Genomic DNA, 21,727 nt, shown 5'->3' with positions numbered 1-21,727 from the left:
GAAGGGCAGGTGTGGCTGGAGGCAGCCCCTTTTGTTTTATTCCTTTCCCAGCGAGAACCCTCCCACCCGCATGCTCTGAGCCTCTGAGGACTGGGGAGACCCGCACAGCCGTCGCCACAGTCTATTGAGGACTCTTAGCACGTGGCCTCTGGCACGGAGCCCACGCTCCTGGCGGTGCCAGTGCCGCCAGCCCCTCTGTCTCTGCCCAGTTCCCTGCTCCATCCGAAGCTGAGCCGTGCGACCTTCCAGCTCAGTAACCCTCATGACACCGCACAGGTGGATTGTCACTGTTTCGGAGACACTTGTATCTTTTTGGATTTGGACCTTTCTGACTCTGCTAATATTTTTGAATGTGGTTTTCCCTGTAAGGTCTTTTGCTTTGCTCGTCCTCTGTTATGGCTGAGGACATCTCCTCTGCCCCCCCTCTCCCGTATTACAGCTGAGACCACATCCCCTCTGCTCCCCCTCCCCCATATTACAGCTGAGACCACATCCCCTCTGCTCCCCCTCCCCCATATTACAGCTGAGACCACATCCCCTCTGCTCTCCCCAGCCTCTGTTATGGCTGAGACCATGTCCCCTCTGCTCCACCCCCCGATCCTCTGCCTCTGTTATGGCTGAGACCACGTCCCCTCTGCCCCCCCCCCCTTGTATTATGGCTGAAACCATGTCCCCTCTGCCCCCCGCTCTGTATAATGGCTGAGACCATGTCCCCTCTGCCCACCCTCCCCCCATCCTTTGTTATGGTTGAGACCACGTCCCCTCTGCCCCCCACCCCTCTCTGTATTATGGCTGAGACCATGTCCCCTCTGCTCCACCCCCCCCCCCCATCCTCTGTTATGGCTGAGACCATGTCCCCTCTGCCCAACCCCCATTCTCTGTTATGGCTGAGACAACATCCCCTCTGCCACACCCAGCCTCTTTCCCTCACCCTTTATTCCACAGGTGCCACCTTGGTCACCACAGGGGTTGAGAAGTTTGGGTAACTATCTTTTTTTGCCTGTAATGGCCTTTTACTTTCTTCTTCTTCTGAGTGTGTATGTGTGTGCATAAGCGTGTGTGTGTGTGTATGTGTGAATGCATGTGAGTGTGTGTGTGCGCATGTGTGCATGATTTTGACATTTTGCTTGTTTTCACTTCCCCTTCCTTATATCTGCACCCCCATTTCCTAGTGCATTTATCTGAAATATCCTTACAATAAGTTTCCCTTTAAGTGCTTTGTTTCCCTCTCATGTATTTTCCTTTTTATTTTTTATAACATAGTAGAGGCCTGGTGCATGAAATTTGTGCACAGAGGGGTGTGTCCCTCAGCCCAGCCTGCACCCTCTCCAATCTAGGACTCCTCAATGGATGTCCAATTGCCCGTTTAGGCCCGATCCTGGTAGGATCAGGGCTAAACGGGCAGTCGGACATCCCTCTCACAATCCAGGACTGCTGGCTCCCAGCTGGTCGCCTGCCTGCCTTCTTGATTGCCCCTAACCACTTCTGCCTGCCAGCCTGATCACCCCTTAACCACTCCCCTGCCAGCTTGATGGATGCCTAACTGCTCCCCTGCCAGCCTGTTTGCCCCTAACTGCCCTCCCCTGTAGGCCTGGTCCCCCCCAACTGCCCTCCCCTGCTGGCCATCTTGTGGCGGCCATCTTGTGTTCACATGGGGGCAGCCATCTTTGACCACATGGGGGCAGCCCATATGTTGGAGTGATGGTCAATTTGCATATTATTCTTTTATTAGATAGGATAGAGGCCTGGTGCATGTGTGGGGTCCAGCTGGTTTGCCCTAAAGGGTATCCCGGATCAGGGTGGGGGTTCCCTTGGGGCGTGGGGCAGCCTGGGCAAGGGGCCTGTGGTGGTTTGCAGGCTGGCCACGCCCTCCGGCAACCCAAGCGGAGGCCCTGGTATCTGGGATTTATTTATCTTCTATAACTGAAACTTTGTAGCCTTGAAAGGAGTCAAGCCTCCTGCTCTCTCCAGCTCCGTGGCCACAGCCATTTCTGTTGGGATTTATTTATCTTCTATAATTGAAACTTTGTAGCCTTGAGCAGAGGCCAGGGCAGGCGGGAAGCTTGGCTTCCTCCATCGCGGGGGGGCAACTCAAGCCTCCTGCTCTCTCCAGCTCTGTGGCTTCCGCCGTTTTTGTTGGGATTCATTTATCTTCTATAATTGAAACTTTGTAGCCTTGAGTGGAGGCCAGGGCCGGCCAGGGCGGGTGGGAAGCTTGGCTTCCTCCATTACCAGGGAAACCCAAGCCTCCTGCTCACTCCGTAGCCACAGCCATCTTGGTTGGGTTAATTTGCATACTCATTCCTGATTGGCTGGTGGGCATGGCTTGTGGGTGTATCAGAGGTATGGTCAATTTGCATGTTTCTCTTTTATTAGTGTAGATTCCTCCTTAGTGACTCTACCTCTCTTTGGCTGTATGAAGTGTTTTCTCCCCAATGATACTATTCCCTTCAAAATCTCTTAGCTTAATATTGTCCCTTTTTTTTTCCCTTTTGTAAGAAATGGACCTCTGTGATCCATTTCCAGCATGGTCGGCTTCTGATGGAATTTGCGGAATTTCCCTAGGGCAAGCAGAATCATGATGGAAACCTGGCCAGGCATCTGCCTCAGCTAGACAGGGGAGGTGGAGGTAGCTAGAAAGGCCTCAGCCCAATTCTTAAATGGCCCAAGGTGAGACAGCTAGACTTAGGCCACTTATAGGAAACAGTTGGCCTCATAGTACCAGCCAATGAGGAACCGGAGGAGGGACTAAATAAATAGGCTATGATCCCTGCCCACGTGTGTGCATGTACAATGCCTGCTCTCGAGAGTGTTATTAAGAGTCTCATTTTCACCATGCTTCTGTTACCCCGTCTTGTCATTTGAAATTCGGACAGGTGAGCCATTTCTCACACCGTTCCATTTTCTTTTTATTCATAGCAAATATCACTTGCTCTGACTCTCTTAGAAAATAATTATACTCCAATCAGACATGTCCCCATCACAGTCAGAAGGAGGGGCTAAGTTTCCGCCCTGGGCTGGGCACAGCGGCCAGCATAGCCGCCAGCATCTGAGTCCCAGGAGCTGCGGCCACGAACAGCCTAATCTCCCCAGTGCACACGCAGCTGTCAGTTTCAGGCGTCAGCACTGCACTTCCTAGAGACACAGGCTTCGTGGCGAGGCGGGAGGAATGTGTTTTCAAACCTTCTCGAGACCCTGGGAAGTTACCGTTTTGGGACATGAAAGAGCCTGCCACCTTCCCAGGCTCTCAGCAGCTGAAAGCCTGGGCACTGGTGCCAGGTTTGGGCCCGGGATCAGTTGCAGTGGCAGGAACAGTCCTGAGCCACAGTGTCCTGGGGAGGCAGTTCCTAGGCGTTTTATTTATATCTTGTGAGACAGTCCTACCCCTGGCAAAGCCCAAGAAAGGGATTCGGGGTCGTAAATGTGACCATGCAGTTAAGTGCCCCCTTTCGTGTTCGTTGGTTGGCTTTTGATTGGTGCCCGGAGATGGCCGGACAGTGATCTGGCTCCTCCGTAGTAAGTGTGGGCAGGGGCTTTTGAAAGCACTTGAAACATAATGAAAATATTAACTCAGTGCATACACCTCGGAATTAACTATTCATGTTATTTTGAAATTCTGTTCTTTCCAATAGACTTCCTTTCAGGGGTGCTTCAAAAAGAGGTTTCCCTACATTCTGAGTAAGACCAAAATGTAAGATGTAGTGTAACAGGTAAAATGCATAGTAGTGGGCAAAGCTCTGGGTCTGTCAGATTTCCAAATCTGGATTTGTGCAGAGGGGTGAGTTTACCATACTTCAGTTTCTCTGCTTTTCCACGTTCTGTCTTTAAGAAGCACTAAGACCCAGCCTAGAGTGGCTTTGTTTTCCTCAACCCCGTGCCTCTGATGGTCTGTGCTTCTGACTGGCAGTTGGCATGAGTTCCTTGTGTAATTTATCCTTTATGAATGCCCCTCATCTCCTGGTCTAGATGCTAATTCGAGGACCTGTGTTATACCTTTTAGGTACCTCCAATGCCAGAAGTTCTAACACAGAACTTCTTCAACTTCCATGAACATAGGAAACCTTAGGAATCTTGTTGAATTGTAGATTATCTTTTCATCTGAGTAGGGTGGGTTGAAATTCTGCTTGTGTAACAGTCTCAGGTGATGTGACTTCTCTGGTCCACAGACCACACTTCAAGTCTCTGGCAAACTTTCAGCAGCTGTCTCTTGATTATGCTGTTTGTTTCAAAACAGGACAAAAGATTTAAGTTTTATTAAATGCCTCATTTGTCTGCAATATGAACACAGCACTAGGAAGTAAACACAGATATAAGTCAATTTCTGTGAATAATGCAAGGAGTAGGGTGTCCTTTTTGTTTTGCTTTTTTCTGATTCCTTTATTTGATCAATGGATTTAGCGTATCCACTGAGTAGTTGCAGATTAGATGAGATTGTATGTGAGTAACTTCTACTTGGGCTTCACTACATTTAGGCTTTAAAACAAAAGCCTCTATAACGAAATTGGAAGACATCTCTGTTCTTGGCAAGTGAAATGAAACATTTTAATGTAATTTTTATTGTTGTCTTTCTAATTACTGAAATAATTTATTGATTATCCCAACCCCAACCCCTGAAAAGCAAACAAACAATAAGGAAAATCGTGGAAGAGAACCGAGACCCAACAAAACAAAACAAAACTGTTGCTCTAGTTCCCAGAACCATTTTATGAGGCTCCCAGGGAGAGCCAGAGGTGAGACAGAGCCCCAGGGAGCCCTGGCAGGAGCCAGCGCCAGGAGGGGAGCCTGGCCCATGGTGCCGCGTGGGCAGAGGAAAGAATAGGGGCTGGTGGCTCCGGAGTGCTAAATGCTGAGAAGGCAGATGCTTCAGTGGTTCCTCATATGTAAGCAGGTCGCCTTGTGAAGGGTATTCACTGTGGGTTCCCCGCTGGCTCATTCATTGAGTCCTGAGTCTTGCCTGGGTGGGAGAGGATCCTCGGGCTGACAGAAAGGGGCCTTTCCACCTCTTCTCCGCTTCCCTCCCTGCTTCCAGTCCCTCCCAGTATTTCCTTACCTTGTGTTAGTCGTGAATCAGTCTGATACTGCTTATCTCCGGGAATGTACAGTGAACTGCAACTGCCTTAGTTAACTCACAGTTGCATGCAAACAGGGAAAGCAGCTTGCACGTGAGCTTTGGTGAGATATTGCTGAGGTTCCCGAGGGGCCGGGAAGAGGACTGTTAATAGTGCTGGGCTCATTGTGGGGAGAACCAGCATGGATCTGTGCTGTTTTAATGGTGGCAGCTGCTTCCTTGGCCTTTCATATTACGTTCTATTACCCTTGTTGCCTATTTTTTCCATTGATTTTTAGAGAGAATAGAAGGGAGGGGGAGAGACAGAGAGAAACATCAATGAGAGAGACACATTAATTGGTTGCCTCCCGCACATGCCCCAACCAGGGCCAGAAATCAAGTCTGCAACCAAGGTACATGCCCTTGACCAGAATTGAACCCATGACCCTTCAGTCCTCGGGCCGACGCTCTAACGCACTGAGCCAAACTAGCTTGGGCTCAATTTAATTCATTTCTGAAGTGGAAGTTCATTTTATTCTTACATATCTCTCCCATATTATGGAGAACTGAAACAGAATGGCTTTATAATATATTTTATCAGTTGAATAGACCTATCTATTATAATAAAAGCATAATATGCTAATTAGACCGGATGTCCTTCCAGAAGTCCTTCTGGATGAAGCTGGGACTGCGAGGGAAGCCTGGGTCCAGGGTGCAGAGGGAAGCTGGTGCCGGCAACTGGGGGAAGGAAGGCCTACTCTTGCATGAATTTCGTGCATCAGGCCTCTAGTTATTCAATAAACAATAATGTTCTTTTTAATTCACACAGCAATAGAATAATTACATACACTTGCTCTTCCTTGTTTTCAGCATTTTGCTAATCACCATTCCACTTAGTGCATTTTTCCACCTCTCAGATGCAGAGGTCATTCTTCAAGCGGAACACTTCCTCCCGCTGCAGGACTACCTGAGCTGAAGTTTTAGTGCTTGTGATGAGCCGGGCACTGACCAAGCATTCCACGGGTTGGGGCTGAGCAGGCAGGTGGGCGTGGGGGTGAGCATGGGGGTAATGTGGTAGAGCTTGAAAGATTGTTTAAACCCCTCACACATGCTGCGATAAGTTCTAAACAGTTATTTGTGGTATTCAGTGAAAATCACATGCTGGACTTGGTGTTGCTTTTATGTGTCTGACACTCGTTTTGGCTTCATCAAGGGTGGTGCCTGGGCCTGCGGATGGTTTTCACCGTGGAGTCTGAGGAGAGGGAGGAGCGGGAGTCCAGGAGATGGAGGGGACATGGTCTGTGGGGACCCAATGACCTTTCACTTTTAGTATTGCAGTATTTTTTACTTTCCTAGGCATATCTAATATTTTACAGTAATCAAAAGTAAAATCAAAGTATCAATGCATTTCCCTAAAAAAATTATCCAAAATGAAAGCCTGAATTTTAACAGCAGTGTGAAGTGAACACTTGCTATCTGTGCCTTTATGCTTCATCACTACCAGTCATCTAAACACAATACATTATACCAGGAAACGTGGCTTGGGAACCCAGACAGCCTGAGTGACCCCTCACCTCGATGACCACTGACCTCAGGAGGCCTCACTGCTGCTCAGCAGTCTCAGCACGATTTAATTTCATTAAAATTACTTCTGTTCATCAGAAAACATACTAAAGAAACTCAAAGGCAAGCTACATACTGGGAAAAGATATTTGTGTCATATATAACTGATAAAAAATAGAAGTTAGAATATAGTAAGAATAACATTCAAAAGAAAAAGAATAACCTACGAGAGCAGTGGTTCTCAACCTTTCTAATGCCGCGACCCTTTAATTCAGTTCCTCATGTTGTGGTGACCCCCAACCATAAAAGTATTTTCGTTGCTACTTCATAACTGTAATTTTGCTACTGTTATGAATCGTAATGTAAATATCTGTGTTTTCCGATGGTCTTAGGCGACCCTGCTAGCGGTTCTCAACCTGTGGGTCGCAACCCACAGGCTCTACAGCAGCGGTTCTCAACCTGTGGGTTGTGACCCACAGGTTGAGAACTGCTAGCAGGGTCGCCTAAGACCATCGGAAAACACAGATATTTACATTACGATTCATAACAGTAGCAAAATTACAGTTATGAAGTAGCAACGAAAATACTTTTATGGTTGGGGTCACCACAACATGAGGAACTGAATTAAAGGGTCGCGGCATTAGAAAGGTTGAGAACCACTGTACTGGAGGAATGGAGAAAAGACAAGAATGGGCGCCTTACAGAAGAGGATGTGTATGAAAGACACTCAACTTCTTTAGTTTCCAGGGAAAGAGGACCAAGGCCATGATGCTATTCATACCCACCAGAATGGCAACGTTAAACTCACCCAGCATCAGAGGTTGGCTTTTATGTGGGTGGTGGGAATTCTTGTGCACGGGTGGGTGAGGGAAAATTGTTACAACCACTTAAGAAAATGGTTGGGCCCTAGCCGGTTGGGCTCAGTGGATAGAGCATTGGCCTGTGGACTGAAGGGTCCCGAGTTCAATTCTGGCCAAGGGCACATGCCCAGGTTGCGGGCTCGAGCCCCTATAGGGGGCATACAGGAGGCAGCCGATCAATGATTTCCTTTCATCATTGGTATTTCTATCTCTCGCTCCCTCTCCCTTCTTCTCTGAAATCAATAAAAATACATTAAAAAAAGAAAAGAAAATGGTTGGCAGTGCTTAATGAAATTGAACACCCATGTGCCCTAGGATTCCAGAAAAACTCTTGTACATTTGCACCACACCCCGTCCAAGAATGCTTGTAGCAGAATGTCTATCTGTGCAACCTTGTGTGTATGTGTAAAAGTGTGTGTGTAGGAGAGAGGGAGAGAAAGAGGGAGAGGAAGCAGGAGAGGGAGAGGGAGAGGGAGAAGGAGAGGAGGAAAAGAATAAATTAGTTGAATGTCCATCAGCAGGAAAAGTTGTCATACATTCATGCTATTTCCGAGAAAAATAAGTACCCTCAATGTATTCGTGTATTCCATAAACAAATAATTCCAACATTTTATATTGCTGGCATTTTTCTTACCAACACCACTTGGCTGACTTGACCCATCTGCGTATGTGTGTTGAACAGGAAATTGCCCGGCATCTGCGTCCCTGCACCCTCCGAGCGGTCTTCGGCAAATCCAAGATCCAGAACGCCGTGCACTGCACCGACCTGCCAGAGGACGGGCTGCTGGAGGTGAGTCGGAAACATCTGCTTATAGCTCAGGTTCACGAATAAGCTCAGCAGTCCTGGTATGTAAGAACCTCTTAATATTCTTGGGTGATACTGTTACTGGTCATCTGATAACCTCAGACTGCAGCTTTAAAAGACCAAACGGTAGGATGCAGTTAATAACTGGATAGCCTTCAAAGAACTGTTATTTTTCTGATTGGCATATATTATGGCTTAAAAGTAATTTAAAAAGGAAAAACTATAGCATTAATTAAATAGTATGAAACCTGTTTTAAAGTCAGGTGAAAATATCACCATAAGTGGCTAGTCATGGAAATCTATCAATGAAATCAGAAGTCTAATATGTAATGTGAGAGCATTGAAAGAAATAGCTACCATTCGTTGACTCTATCGGGTTCTGCCATCGTAAGTGCTTCGTGTAAATTATTTCTAGGAATCCCACAGCAACTCTAATAAGTTGGCATTATATCTGTTTTATCAGGGAAATGAAATTGAGACTCAGGGGGGTTAAGTAACATCCTCAAATCAAGCAGTACATACAGAACAGATCCATGATCTGTCCTCTCATCTGTTCAACACGTTAAACGCCCAGCCTGTTTTGTCTTCCGGACGGAAAGTGTAGTGTCAGTCAGCAGTAACTAACTGGGCCCTTATCGTGTTAATTAACATAAAATAAGAAACAAAGAATTATAAGAAAATATAAAGAAAAATTGGTCTGGTTTGGGGTTAAAGTCATTTGTTGGCCAAAGCAAAGAAAGTTTAAGGAAAGGATTGATATTCTTTCTTATAGTTTAAAAAATTTTTGTGTCTAAAGGAACTAATACAATGAAAAGACAAATGCTAAATTAAGGAATCTCTATCTATAAAAGCCTAAGCGACCGGATGACCGGACAGGGTCACTGAACGACTGGTCGACAGTCACTGTGATGCGCACTGACCACCAGCAGCAGACACTCAACGCAGGAGCTGCCCTGGTGATCAGTGTGCTCCCACAGCGGGAGCGCCACTTGGCTGGTGGATGGGCGCCAGACAACGGGTTTATGGCTGGCGAGCATAGCTGCAGCAGTGCGAACCCCTCCCACCTCCGCAGTAGCACTACTGAGTGAGTGGCAGCAGTGGCAGGCACAGCGGGTCTGGGCTGAGCGGGAGCAGCACGGTGCCCAGCCCGAGCCCAGGGCTCCTCCCCGGCCGCCTGCTGCTTCGCGCACTACTGCATTCCTGCCTGCAGGGATGGGATCTCCCAAGGGGTCCTGGGTTGCGAGAGGACGTAGGCCAGGCTGAGGGACCCCACCGGTGCACTAGGCCTCTAGTTGTAGTATAAAGGACAGAAAAAGGATATCCATAAGACATCTTACTTTACTATTTTTTGTTTTATGTCAAATCTATCAATCTTTTATTTTATTCCTACCTTTGAAATCATATGTAGAGAAGCCTTCCCCATTTTGTTTAATTTTCTTGCATTGAAATGCTCAGTGCACCTGGCACTTGTGTGGACATGTGGTGTGAGGGAGAGATCCAGTCAGTGTTACCATGTTGCTCATCAGCGCTTCCTTTCATTGCTGTTTCTCGTTGGTTGACGCCCATGCACACCTGTGCCTGTTTCTGAACTTTCCATTTTATTCCACTGGTCGGTGCCAGCAAAATACTACTTTACTACTGCAGTTAAGTTATCCTTTAAGAAAGCTTTCTTGGTTATTCTCTTTAACTTATTCCTCCATGTGAACTTTGCACGAGTCTGTCGAGTTCTTTACCCCACCCCACAGGATGCCAGGGGGACCGGGGCTGACACCCCCTGTTTGTGATGAGTGTGGGAGTGATGTGTCTGTAGAGGCCAGAGGTGGCTGCCCCTCCTGCCTGCCCTCCCTTACGCCAGCAGAGCCTTCTCTTGGTGCGGGCCTCGGGCACAGCCTGTCACCTTTCTTCCCGCCAGCTTTTGTTCTTGTTGCTAGAGAATGACTTTATTAGCTCCACTAAGATTTTCTCCTGTAATCCAGGGTGTAAATTGGCTAAAATCTCTTCTAAACTAAAATCTTATCTAACCCTGGTATGAAATACTGACATACTCCCAAAATGTAAAAATGGTACAAACGTCACCTTTTAATTACCCAAAAGATTAAGTTTTAAATTGGTTTTAAATTCCCACCTATTTTATGACTATTCCCTTTACCTTTTAATAGCTCAGGACCTGCAGTCTAGGTTTGACTACAGAGTGTTGTTCAGCGAAACTGAAACGTTATTAATCATGAAATTTATGCCCATTAAAAAATGCTACCCAAGTATGCCCATGCCTGCTCATGCAATTTATACTATTGCCGCCTGCAGTTTACAAAATGATTAAAATCATTCTAACCTGACTGCACAGGAGATTTAATTGCAAATATAAAAAACTACAGAAAGTGGAAGTTGGTGCTCTAACAGCCTCCTGTCCTATGGCTGGTGATTTATAGCTGATGTGACCTCGGTGGGTGAGTCACTTTTTCTTTCCAGGCCTCACTTCTCTTATCAATAGAATGGAACAGAGAATGCTGATACACCAAGGACTGCTCTCTTAGTCAGGGATCAGCTAGTTGCAGATTACTTGGCTGTAAATGGTCAAGGAGTGGAACAACAACACATGGAGGCCAGAGGAGTTATCTGCTCACACGTCTTCAAAGTGCAGGTCAGCGTGACACAGACACAGCTCTGACCGGGGAACATTTGTACTCACGTGCTGTTCCTGAGGGAGCGTTCTTTAGTTGTAGGTGACCGCGACCTTTGCTGCCCAGCCCAGGACCTTTCTGAAAGGCAGTCCCCGTCGCAGAGGCCCACGCCAGAGCTGTCGGGGGCACTGGGACTAAGGGCTCCCCGTTGCTGTGGCAAGAAGGGGGCAGCTTACCCTCAGTCTTTCCCTTGTGATGTTTCCTGAGCCACGCTTGTGCCGGATGTCCAGGAAGTAGGATTTCAACTTATATTTTGTCCTCATAACAAACCACATAGAGGGTTTTCCTTGCTGACATTGCGCCAGGATTTCAAAGCAACACGACCCTTCCGCTGTTCGCACTGAGCTCACCGTAAGTGTCTGAGGTCACGGAGGGTCTCAGCAGGGATTTGGAGATGGGTTTCTCTGGATGCCTCTCATTGCGACACAGCCGCTTTGGTGGTTACAGGAGGAAGGACAGCGGCTGCGGGAGGACACAGGCCAGGGTGTCGTTTCACTGGGGTGTCCCCGATTCTCTGTCGGTAGTGACTGAAAACCTTATGTTTCTGCTTTAAAGAGAGCTAGTAGTAAAAGAACACTAGTTTCTACCAATGGCCACACTTTAAAGTGTTAATGCCCACTTCCGGTGAGGCTCCAAGAAAATGGATTCCTCAGGGGCTGGTGCCAGTGATGTGGCCACAGGTCTTGAAAGCCATGGGTGGTTCCATACAACTTGCCCCAGAATTCCACTCCTCAGAATTAACCCGAGGAGGAGGGCGGCGGGGCTGCGAAGGGAGAGCCGGCTGCGCGGTGTCATTGAGTAGGAGTTGCAGTGATTACAGCTGAACAGGGTGCGTGGCTGCGGGTCTATCTGGCCTTCCTCCTCTGAGAAAGGTCCATGTGTGCTCATAGCTCCTCGCTCCCTCCAACCCAGCAGCATAGCCAACCGTCAGCATGGCTCTGCTCCCGGGCGCTTACTCATCTCACTGCCCCTGGTTCCTGATCCTGTAAATGAAGGTCTGCACGGTGCCTGCCGTCAGATAGCACGGTGCCCAGACAGAGCCATTGCTGAGCAAATGCCAGTAATTGTGTCGTCATAGTGTCTGTCTCCTAATGTGTATTTCCCCGCGAGACTGAGCACTCACAGGGAAGGGATCTGTCTTGCCTGGCATCTGAAAACGCTCCATTAAATCATTTTTGAGGGAAAGGGGGGAGGGTTTGGTTAAATAAGCTATGGTTCATGTACTCAGGCTGCAGTATGTAAGCCTTTTTCTTCAGTGCTGGTCATGGAGACCTACCTGGAGCCGTGGCCTTGGTTCATGTCAGACTCACCTCGGCCACTTTGAAAATCTGATGCTCAGACCACCCTTAGAGAGTCCAACTGTTTTCCTTTTGGAATATTTCAAACTTACAGAAGAGTTGCAAGTACTATACAAAAACTTTTTTTTCAAATAAACATTGGGGTTAAGTTGCCAACATAATCCCCCATAATCTCTGAATACTTTAATGTATATTTTTTTATTCTAACCTAAGGATATTTTTCCATTGATTTTTAGAGAGAGTGGAAGAGAGAGGAAAAGACAGAGAGAAAATCACTGTGAGAGAGACACATCAATTGGTTGCCTCGTGCACACCCCCAACAGGGGATAGAGCCTGCAACCTGGGCATGTGCCCCGACCAGGAATTGAACCGGTGGCCTCTTGATTCCTGGATCTATGCTCAACTGCTGAGCTAAACCAGCCGGGCCAGGTATTTACATTTTTTAAAATTAAAAACACAGCAGTAGACAGGATACATGTAGCTCTGCCCTCCTGGAGCTTATCTTCCAGGAGTGGTCACCATAGTCATTGTTTTTTGGAATGACTAAAGTATGGCTCTGTTTATCTTTTTCAAATATTCTGTCACTTGGTTATATCATGTTTGTGATTATAATACAGAAGGTTAAGAAATACATAACCTATTTCGTTGTGTATATAGGTGATCAAAACAAACCTGAATTTGGCTGCATAACGGTTTCTGCGTGGGTTCCGGTTCCAGTGCACGGCAGTAACCGGAAGCGAACAGGTGCAGAGAGACGAAGAGATTGGCGGCCTGCTCTCCGGGCCGCGGTTGGCGCAGGCCTCCACACACACCCACACTCGTAACCTATCTTCAGTTCTAGTTTCTTTTTTTTTTTTTTTAATATATATTTTATTGATTTTTTTTTTTTACAGAGAGGAAGGGAGAGGGATAGAGAGTTAGAAACATCGATGCGAGAGAAACATCGATCAGCTGCCTCCTGCACACTCCCTACTGGGGATATGCCCACAACCAAGGTACATGCCCTTGACCGGAATCGAACCTGGGACCCTTCAGTCCACAGGCCGACGCTCTATTCACTGAGCCAAACCAGCTAGGGCCAGTTCTAGTTTCTATCTTGAGGGAAGAGTTGTGATTTTTACTAGTACCTCGTCAAAGAGGAACAACTTGTACAAAGACTAGAGCAGCGTTCTCTTAGAGATCTAAAAATAGCTTAGTAAGCCCTGGGCTTGACCCTGAGGTAGAAAATGGCAGGAAGAGTCAGCACGGGCCTTGTACCAACACACCAAGACACCCGGGGAGGATTCTGTCACCCCGGGGAGGATTCTGTCACCCCGGGGAGGATCCCGGTCACCCCGGGGAGGATTCTGTCACCCCGGGAGGATTCTGTAGCCTGAAAGGAAGTCGCAGCACGGATAGCCAAAAGCAGAGCTTCCAAAGTCGTTTCGGACAGCACAGCTGACAATCTCAGAGACTAATGAGGGTGAAGGATAACCTACAGGAGACAGGATTAACTCGCATCCCCAAGTGAAGGTGATGGCAGAGAGGCTAATGGGTACCTTCCTCTGTGATACCGATCTCTTTCGTAAGTTTGATGGCAGAGCCCAACCTGATCTGACACATGTATGATTTCTACAGACCCCACCGGAGTGACTGCCCATGCCATAACTGACACTGTGACTGCCCACACTGTGACTGCCCACACCATGACTGCCCACACTGTGACTGACATGTGACTGACACTGTGACTGCCCACGCCGTGACTGACACTGTGACTGACACCGTGACTGACACCGTGACTGCCCACACTGTCACTGCCCACACCGTGACTGACACTGTGACTGACACCGTGACTGACATGTGACTGACATGTGACTGACACTGTGACTGCCCACGCCGTGACTGACACTGTGACTGACATGTGACTGACACTGTGACTGCCCACGCCGTGACTGACACTGTGACTGCCCACACTGTCACTGCCCACACTGTGACTGACACTGTGACTGCCCACACTGTGACTGACACTGTGACTGCCCACACTGTGACTGCCCACACTGTGACTGCCCACACTGTGACTGACACTGTGACTGCCCACACTGTGACTGACATGTGACTGCCCACACTGTGACTGCCCACACTGTGACTGACACTGTGACTGCCCACACTGTGACTGACATGTGACTGACACTGTGACTGCCCACACTGTGACTGCCCACACCATGACTGCCCACACTGTGACTGACATGTGACTGACACTGTGACTGCCCACGCCGTGACTGACACTGTGAGTGCCCACACTGTCACTGCCCACACTGTGACTGACACTGTGACTGACACCGTGACTGACACCGTGACTGCCCACGCCATGACTGACACTGTGACTGACGCTGTTACTGCCCACACTGTGACTGCCCACACTGTGACTGCCCACACCATGACTGCCCACACTGTCACTGCCCACACTGTCACTGCCCACACTGTCACTGCCCACACTGTCACTGCCCACACTGTGACTGACATGTGACTGACACTGTGACTGCCCACACCATGACTGACACTGTGACTGCCCACTCTGTGACTGCCCACACCGTGACTGCCCACACCGTGACTGCCCACGCCGTGACTGCCCACACCGTGACTGCCCACACCGTGACTGCCCACGCCGTGACTGCCCACACCGTGACCGCCCACACCGTGACTGCCCACACTGTGACCGCCCACACCGTGACTGACACTGTGACTGCCCACACTGTGACTGCCCACACTGTGACTGCCCACACTGTGACCGCCCACACCGTGACTGACACTGTGACTGCCCACACTGTGACTGACACTGTGACTGCCCACGCCGTGACTGCCCACACCGTGACTGACACCGTGACTGACTCTGTGACTGCCCACTCTGTGACTGACACCGTGACTGACACCGTGACTGCCCACGCCGTGACTGCCCACGCCGTGACTGCCCACGCCGTGACTGCCCACGCTGGGACTGCCCACACTGTGACTGCCCACTCTGTGACTGACACCGTGACTGCCCACGCCGGGACTGCCCGCACTGTGACTGACACCGTGACTGACTCTGTGACTGCCCACTCTGTGACTGACACCGTGACTGACACCGTGACTGCCCACGCCGTGACTGCCCACGCCGTGACTGCCCACGCCGTGACTGCCCACGCTGGGACTGCCCACACTGTGACTGCCCACTCTGTGACTGACACCGTGACTGACACCGTGACTGCCCACGCCGTGACTGCCCACACTGTGACTGCCCACTCTGTGACTGACACCGTGACTGACACCGTGACTGCCCACGCCGTGACTGCCCACGCCGTGACTGCCCACGCTGGGACTGCCCACACTGTGACTGCCCACTCTGTGACTGACACCGTGACTGCCCACGCCGGGACTGCCCGCACTGTGACTGCCCACTCTGCTGCACAGACGCTGGTGTAGAGGTTACGGGAGCTCCCAGGCTCCGGGGAGAGTGCGCAGTATAAGGCGTGAGCAGTCACATCGCTAGTCCCCATTTCCAAAGGTCAGACACGAGGAGATGTGAATAAAGACGGTGGGGATGCCTGAAACAGCCTTGGAGAAGGGGCTGACCACAGAATGGAACTGATGGGTGATAATTAGGATGCGGGGGTTGGGGAGATTAGGCGCATCATGATGTTATTGTTTCTGATGAGCAGTTGGATTGACGCGGTCGAGGGTCTGCAGGCAGGCACGCTGAGGAAGGACCGTGACTGTCAGCCAGGGAGGGGAGTGATAAACCAGGGGAGAGGCGGCAGGAGGGGCCGCAGCAGCCTTCCCAGGAGGCCTGGGGGGACGGAGGAGCCATGGCCAGCGCAGACGTGTTAACTTCAGAGTTTCAGTATTTGTCGAGGGCTTAAATAAATAATGAATAATTGAATGAAGATGATTAAGAATCATGAAGGAATCCAAAGGCACAAACTAGAAAGAAGTTAATACTGACTCATCTCAGAACTATATAATCTACGTTTCGTAAGATTATATTATAACCAAGTCTGACCTTCTAGCAATCGGCAGAAATGTGTAACTAAAAGAGTAACCCCTCTGAGTTAAATATTATTTAAAACAAATAAGTAAGCGTGCTCATGAGAGCTCTTATTTCCCATCATCACGGAGTTGCTGAAAGAACTTCCGGGCACTGTGGCTCTTCACCTGGTACATCTGATAAAGCTCCAGCCGCCACCTCCTGGGGCGGCGGTCCCTTCCTTTCCCTGACGCTGGAAAAGGGAGGCGTTGGCCTTTGCACTCTGCACTTTGACCTGGACTCTTGCCTTTGGTTGCACACTGCCTCATTTTCCAGCCCATGACTAAGCGTGAACTGCCTTGATAAGTAACTCTCAGTGACTAAAGTCCTTCCAGAGGGGACAGAAGTCAGCTTCGGTGACCTGGTCAAGTCCATCCTCCTTCCCATTCAGAAAGCATTGCTGCTCCTCCTGCTTGGTTTTAGAGTAAAGGTTGCTAAGCCCACGGCTGTTCTCTGCCCATTAGACAGTGAGGGCCGTTTCTGTTCTAACAAGAGAAAACAGAGGGATGGTCTGACAGAGGAAATGCCAGGCCCAGTGTTTTCAGAACAAATGTATAGAGAAGGTTTGCAGGTGAGGTTAAAGCTTTTAAAGAAACTTGAAAGGCCTTCAGGCCTCATATGTCAAATACCACCGCTACCACAGAGCATACGCAGTTTTCTGCGAGGTGATTGCGAATAACTGTGATGAACAGTGGCTGTTTCCTGTTCCTGTTTAGCCTGAACATCCCGTTAGCCATAAAGGTAGCGCCTACGTCTTGCCAGTGTCGTAGGCAGCAAAGGCCACACATTCTTTCCTTGATGCAAGTACAAGTGAAACCCCAAGTGCTGTAGGCACTATTTTTAAATCTTATATTGGACACATGTTTACTTCAAGTTAGGAACTTGATACAGTGTGTGGCTAAGTGTAAAAGATAGCTGTGCTGTGAAATCGGTTTGTATTAATTCCTTCATGTCGTCTGCTTATTAATTTTATATTTTTATGTATGTGTATGGGGTCAATATTGTCTAACTTTAGGGATACTTACCATGTGCCAGGCATTGTTCTACATGTGTTACATACTTTAACATATGTGACTTTCAGGGGAGTAAATATCATTACTCTCTTTCTGGATCAGTAACTGAGGCATGGAGGGTTAAGCAACTTTCCCAGAATCACACAGCAGAACCCAGAGGAGAGGAGCCCGGCCCATCCATGATTCACTCTCCCTACCCTCCTCCAAGGTCACAGAGCAGAGAGGAGCCTGGACCGTCCACAATCCACTCTCCCTATCCCCCTCCAAGGTCACACGGCAGAGAGGAGCCCGGACCGTCCACGATCCACTCTCCCTACCCCCCTCCAAGGTCACACGGCAGAGAGGAGCCGGAACCGTCCACGATCCACTCTCCCTATCCCCCTCCAAGGTCATACAGCAGAGAGGAGCCCGGACCGTCCATGATCCCCTCTCCCTACCCCCCTCCAAGGTCACACAGCAGAGAGGAGCCTGGACCGTCCACGATCCCCTCTTCCTACCCCCCTCCAAGGTCACACAGCAGAGAGGAACCCGGACCATCCACAATCCACTCTCCCTACCCGCCTCCAAGGTCTCAGAGCAGAGAGGAGCCCAGACCGTCCACGATCCACTCTCCCTACCTCCCTCCAAGGTCACACAGCAGAGAGAAGCCCAGACCATCCATGATCCACTCTCCCTACCCCCCTCCAAGGTCACACAGCAGAGAGGAGCCCGGACCGTCCACGATCCCCTCTCCCTATCCCCCTCCAAGGTCACATAGCAGAGAGGAGCCCGGACCGTCCACGATCCCCTCTCCCTACCCCCCCTCCAAGGTCACACAGCAGAGAGAAGCCCAGACCATCCATGATCCCCTCTCCCTACCCCCCTCCAAGGTCACACAGCAGAGAGGAGCCCGGACCGTCCACAATCCCCTCTCCCTACCTCCCCCCTCTTCCCCGTGTTATAATCTGAACTCTAGTGAGCGCTACCTCTCCAGGGCCCTGGGGCAGTGCTGAGTGAGAGCAGGACAATTCAGCTTGGGGGCAAAATGCTACAGGATGTTGAGCCAGAATAGTTGGTCTCCCTCAGAAATAGTTAGGATGTGTGGATATTTACTTATATTTTATCCTCACTGGCTTCTACTTTTATTCATGAACTTGTCCCCTTCAGTTTTAGATGAAACATATAAAATTGTTTATTCCTCAGAACTCTCTCAACTAGCAGGCTCTGCACCATCAGCAGGGCAATGGTGAAGTCACGTGATTATTGATAAGCACGTTGGTTTTGCTGACTTTGTACCGACTGTCTCCGTAGGTGGCCCAAATCCATGTGGCATGCAGATTTCCGTCTCATAGTGGAGACATAGGCTGGGAGGTCTGCCTTGGAAAATGATGGCCGATTTCTTTGAAAAGCCACAGATGTTCCTTTATGTGAGGCTGCGTGCAACATCAGTACTTTTCTCTGGAACTGTTAGATACTGTGTGTCTCACCTGGTGCTCCCCTCTCCCCGAGGCTCGACCACTCCCCAACCTCATCACATAGCCCAGGTCACTTCGCGGGTGCACTGTGTGCCCACAGCCAAAGGGCTTTAAAACTCTTTTCCTACATAAGTCAAGTTTTGTTTTTAAATTCCCATCGACATACAGGTCGGCCTCCATCTCTGTGTGAGCACGGTCTTGTCCGGTGGTTTCAGTCTTTCACCGCCCGTCACTCCATGTCGTCCGCTCGTCCATCCGTGCTGTCTCGGTTCCCGCGGTGGCTTGAGCGGGAGTGGGGGCTGGAATGGAAAAGGGTGTGTCATCTCTCAGCGGGGGGTGGGGGTACTGTTCTTCCATGGAAGCATCTGTTCCCTGCCTTCCCCCCCAGCGTCAGTAAAGCCAACGTGGGGCTTGTCCCGCTCACTGACCCTCCCAGCACAGTAAGAGCCTGTAGTCCCGCTCACTGACCCTCCCAGCACAGTAAGAGCCTGTAGTCCCGCTCACTGACCCTCCCAGCACACTAAGAGCCTGTAGCCCCGCTCACTGACCCTCCCAGCACACTAAGAGCCTGTACGCGCATGCTTATAGTCCGTTGTGTAAGGGGTACAAGCCCCCGCTGATAACTGCTGGACCCCTCGGCTCAAGCTCCAGAATCACAAGCCGCGTAATCCGCTCCGTCAATGAGTAACCACTGCAGGCTTAAGGTGGCAAAACAGTGCCTTTGCTCGGACATCACTGAACATAAGTTTCTGTGCAAAGTTCTCCGCTTTGCCTGGTACACATTAACTTTCTGTTACGCGCGGTCAGCACCTGAGAGCTCGCATCTGCTGCTCCGTCGTAGGACAAGGACGTAAAGCGTCGTGCAGGGGTGCCCGGTGCGGCACGGGCCCTCCAGGGCATCGCAGTGTGCGCTCTCGGAGTCTGACAAAGAGGCCGTTGTTCCCTGATAATTTTCTGCAATTCACACCCGTAGTGACACTGATATCTTGGGCTCGATTTTTTTTAGGATAAAATAACTTTACGTGTCTCCTGTGTTAGTAGCCTTTGCGACAGTTATCCACTGCCAACCTCTGCTTATTTGCTGGCCTTCCAGCCTGCCTTCTCCCCTGAGGAGTAGTATCTGTGGATTCTCTTCGATCTAGCTCTCCTACCATCCTTCACGTTGGTCCTTCCCAGGTCAAGTTCGCGTACAGTTGCCGGAGACCTGTTTGTGCCATTCACTGTTACAAACACCAGGGGGAACTCACAGGATTTGATGTTCTCTGGGAAGGACTGTAAACTAAATAGATCTTTCACATCCGGACGCAAGTACTGGGAGCTGAGCCTCCACTGGGTCCCCACTCCCAGCGCGCAGCGGAGTCAGGGAGGCCCCTGGAAGGTACCAGCTCTGCCTAAGTGATGGTGGGAATGGCATTCTAGGCCGAGGAAACCGTGCGTGCTGGGGAGCCACATGCAATTTGATATATTAGAATTTAAAATGACATTGGAGAATGGCAGGTGAGCTTGGAAGAGTAGCCAAGGATCATGTGAAGTGACTGATTTATACCATATCTAGGAGCTTGAAATTTATTCATAAACTAACTGCCTGAGACTGTTGTGAATACATTCATTTCCTTGGGAAAAAGAAAACATCTAAAGCTTTTATTAGATCTCTAAGTGTTCTACCATCCAAACACTGTTCAGAATATTTGCACTGGAAGGTTTTAAGTGAACGACCATACTGTTGGTTAATTAGACTGAAATAAAGTATTTCCATATCCATATTTTACATAAGAAATTCAATATACAGACCTATGTCAGGTCAAAGATTGAAGCTGCCAGGAAAATGCCCGTGTACACCAGGTTCTCAAATAATATCCTTTCACTCAGTGGCGTTTCCTTATAACCTTGATGGGATGCCTAGGAACTTAACTCATTTGTATCCATTAGCCTGTGGCACAATTAGCTTCATTTTGCTTCAGGTTGCAGAACCTATTGACATGTTAAGTGAGGACTTACTGTGTAGCCAAAACCAAACCTTAAGTTCATTCATTGAACAAACATACCCTGGCCCCATGGAGAATTTCCAGCTTTCTTCACCAAGGGTGTCAGATTTCCGTAGTGGTCGTTCGTTCTTAAATGGCCTGCGATGCTGCGGCGGGGCGGGGGGTGGGGGGGGGGCCTGAGGATAGCGGTGACCAAGAGCCTCGCGTTTAAGGAGGAAAGCAGACCGTCACCAGGTGATCACAAAGTGGCCAGTTCCAGCGCCATCAGCTGTGCAGTGAGATAGGCTGAGGTGCACTAGGGGAACCTGACCGGACGGGGTCAGGGAGGTTTTCTGGAGGGAATGACATTTGAACTGAGACCTGAAGCGATTCCGTGTCAGCTGGGGAAGGAGGAGAGGCCCCGGACCACAGCGCTGATGCAGGAATGCAGTGGGGGGACCCTGGGAGGCAGAGGTTGGGTTGGGCCGTGCAGGGCCTGCTGGGCTGTTTCCCGCTGCTAATGAATATGGGTTTTACCCCGGGCACTGACATGGTCAGGTCTGTACTCTCTGAGAGAGCTTCCTGGTTGCTGTGTAGAAAGTGGAAAGTGGACTGAAGGGGACACGTTGGGAAGGAGTAACCAGATCATGTCTAAGTGTAAACGCTGAAAGTGCATCGGTGCCGTGCGCTGGGTTTTGGTATGTGGCTGCTTATAAATCTCTGTGTTTCTCTCAGCTCAGGCTTCCCCACAAGTGAGCCGAGGCTGGATGCCCTGAGACGGGCCATCCTTCAGCCTTTCTTCTGTGCCCTCCGTGAGCCACACAAGAATTAGCGTTTTCTGTGTACCGGGCGGCGGCAGAGATTGCGAAGTCCTGCTCTCCTTCCCTTTCTGTGTACTAACGCGTCATCTGCTAGGCTTTGAGGGACTCACATTCACATGTAACCCCCTTGTTTTCCCAGAGGAGAGTGGCTGGCCTGGCGCTGGGCCGCTGTGTGGCGC

General features: G+C 49.6%; 1 protein-coding gene across 2 annotated transcripts in view; it reads left to right on the top strand.

Moving 5' to 3' along the window:
- NME7 (NME/NM23 family member 7) overlaps positions 1-21,727 on the top strand; it is a gene marked incomplete at its 3' end in the record, with an annotated part of 105,523 nt that overhangs the window by 56,481 nt on the left and 27,315 nt on the right. For both annotated transcript variants that reach the window (XM_080649349.1, XM_080649348.1), the window contains exon 11: positions 8,153-8,260. In XM_080649349.1, the coding sequence (XP_080505475.1) occupies positions 8,153-8,260 (108 nt within the window). The remainder of the gene's footprint in view (positions 1-8,152; positions 8,261-21,727) is intronic.

The sequence above is a fragment of the Plecotus auritus genome (genome assembly GCF_963455305.1).
Source record: "Plecotus auritus genome assembly, chromosome: 12".
Classification (NCBI taxonomy): domain Eukaryota; kingdom Metazoa; phylum Chordata; class Mammalia; order Chiroptera; family Vespertilionidae; genus Plecotus; species Plecotus auritus.
Note: the sequence above shows the minus strand (reverse complement) of the source record. Positions and strands in the feature narration are given on the sequence as shown.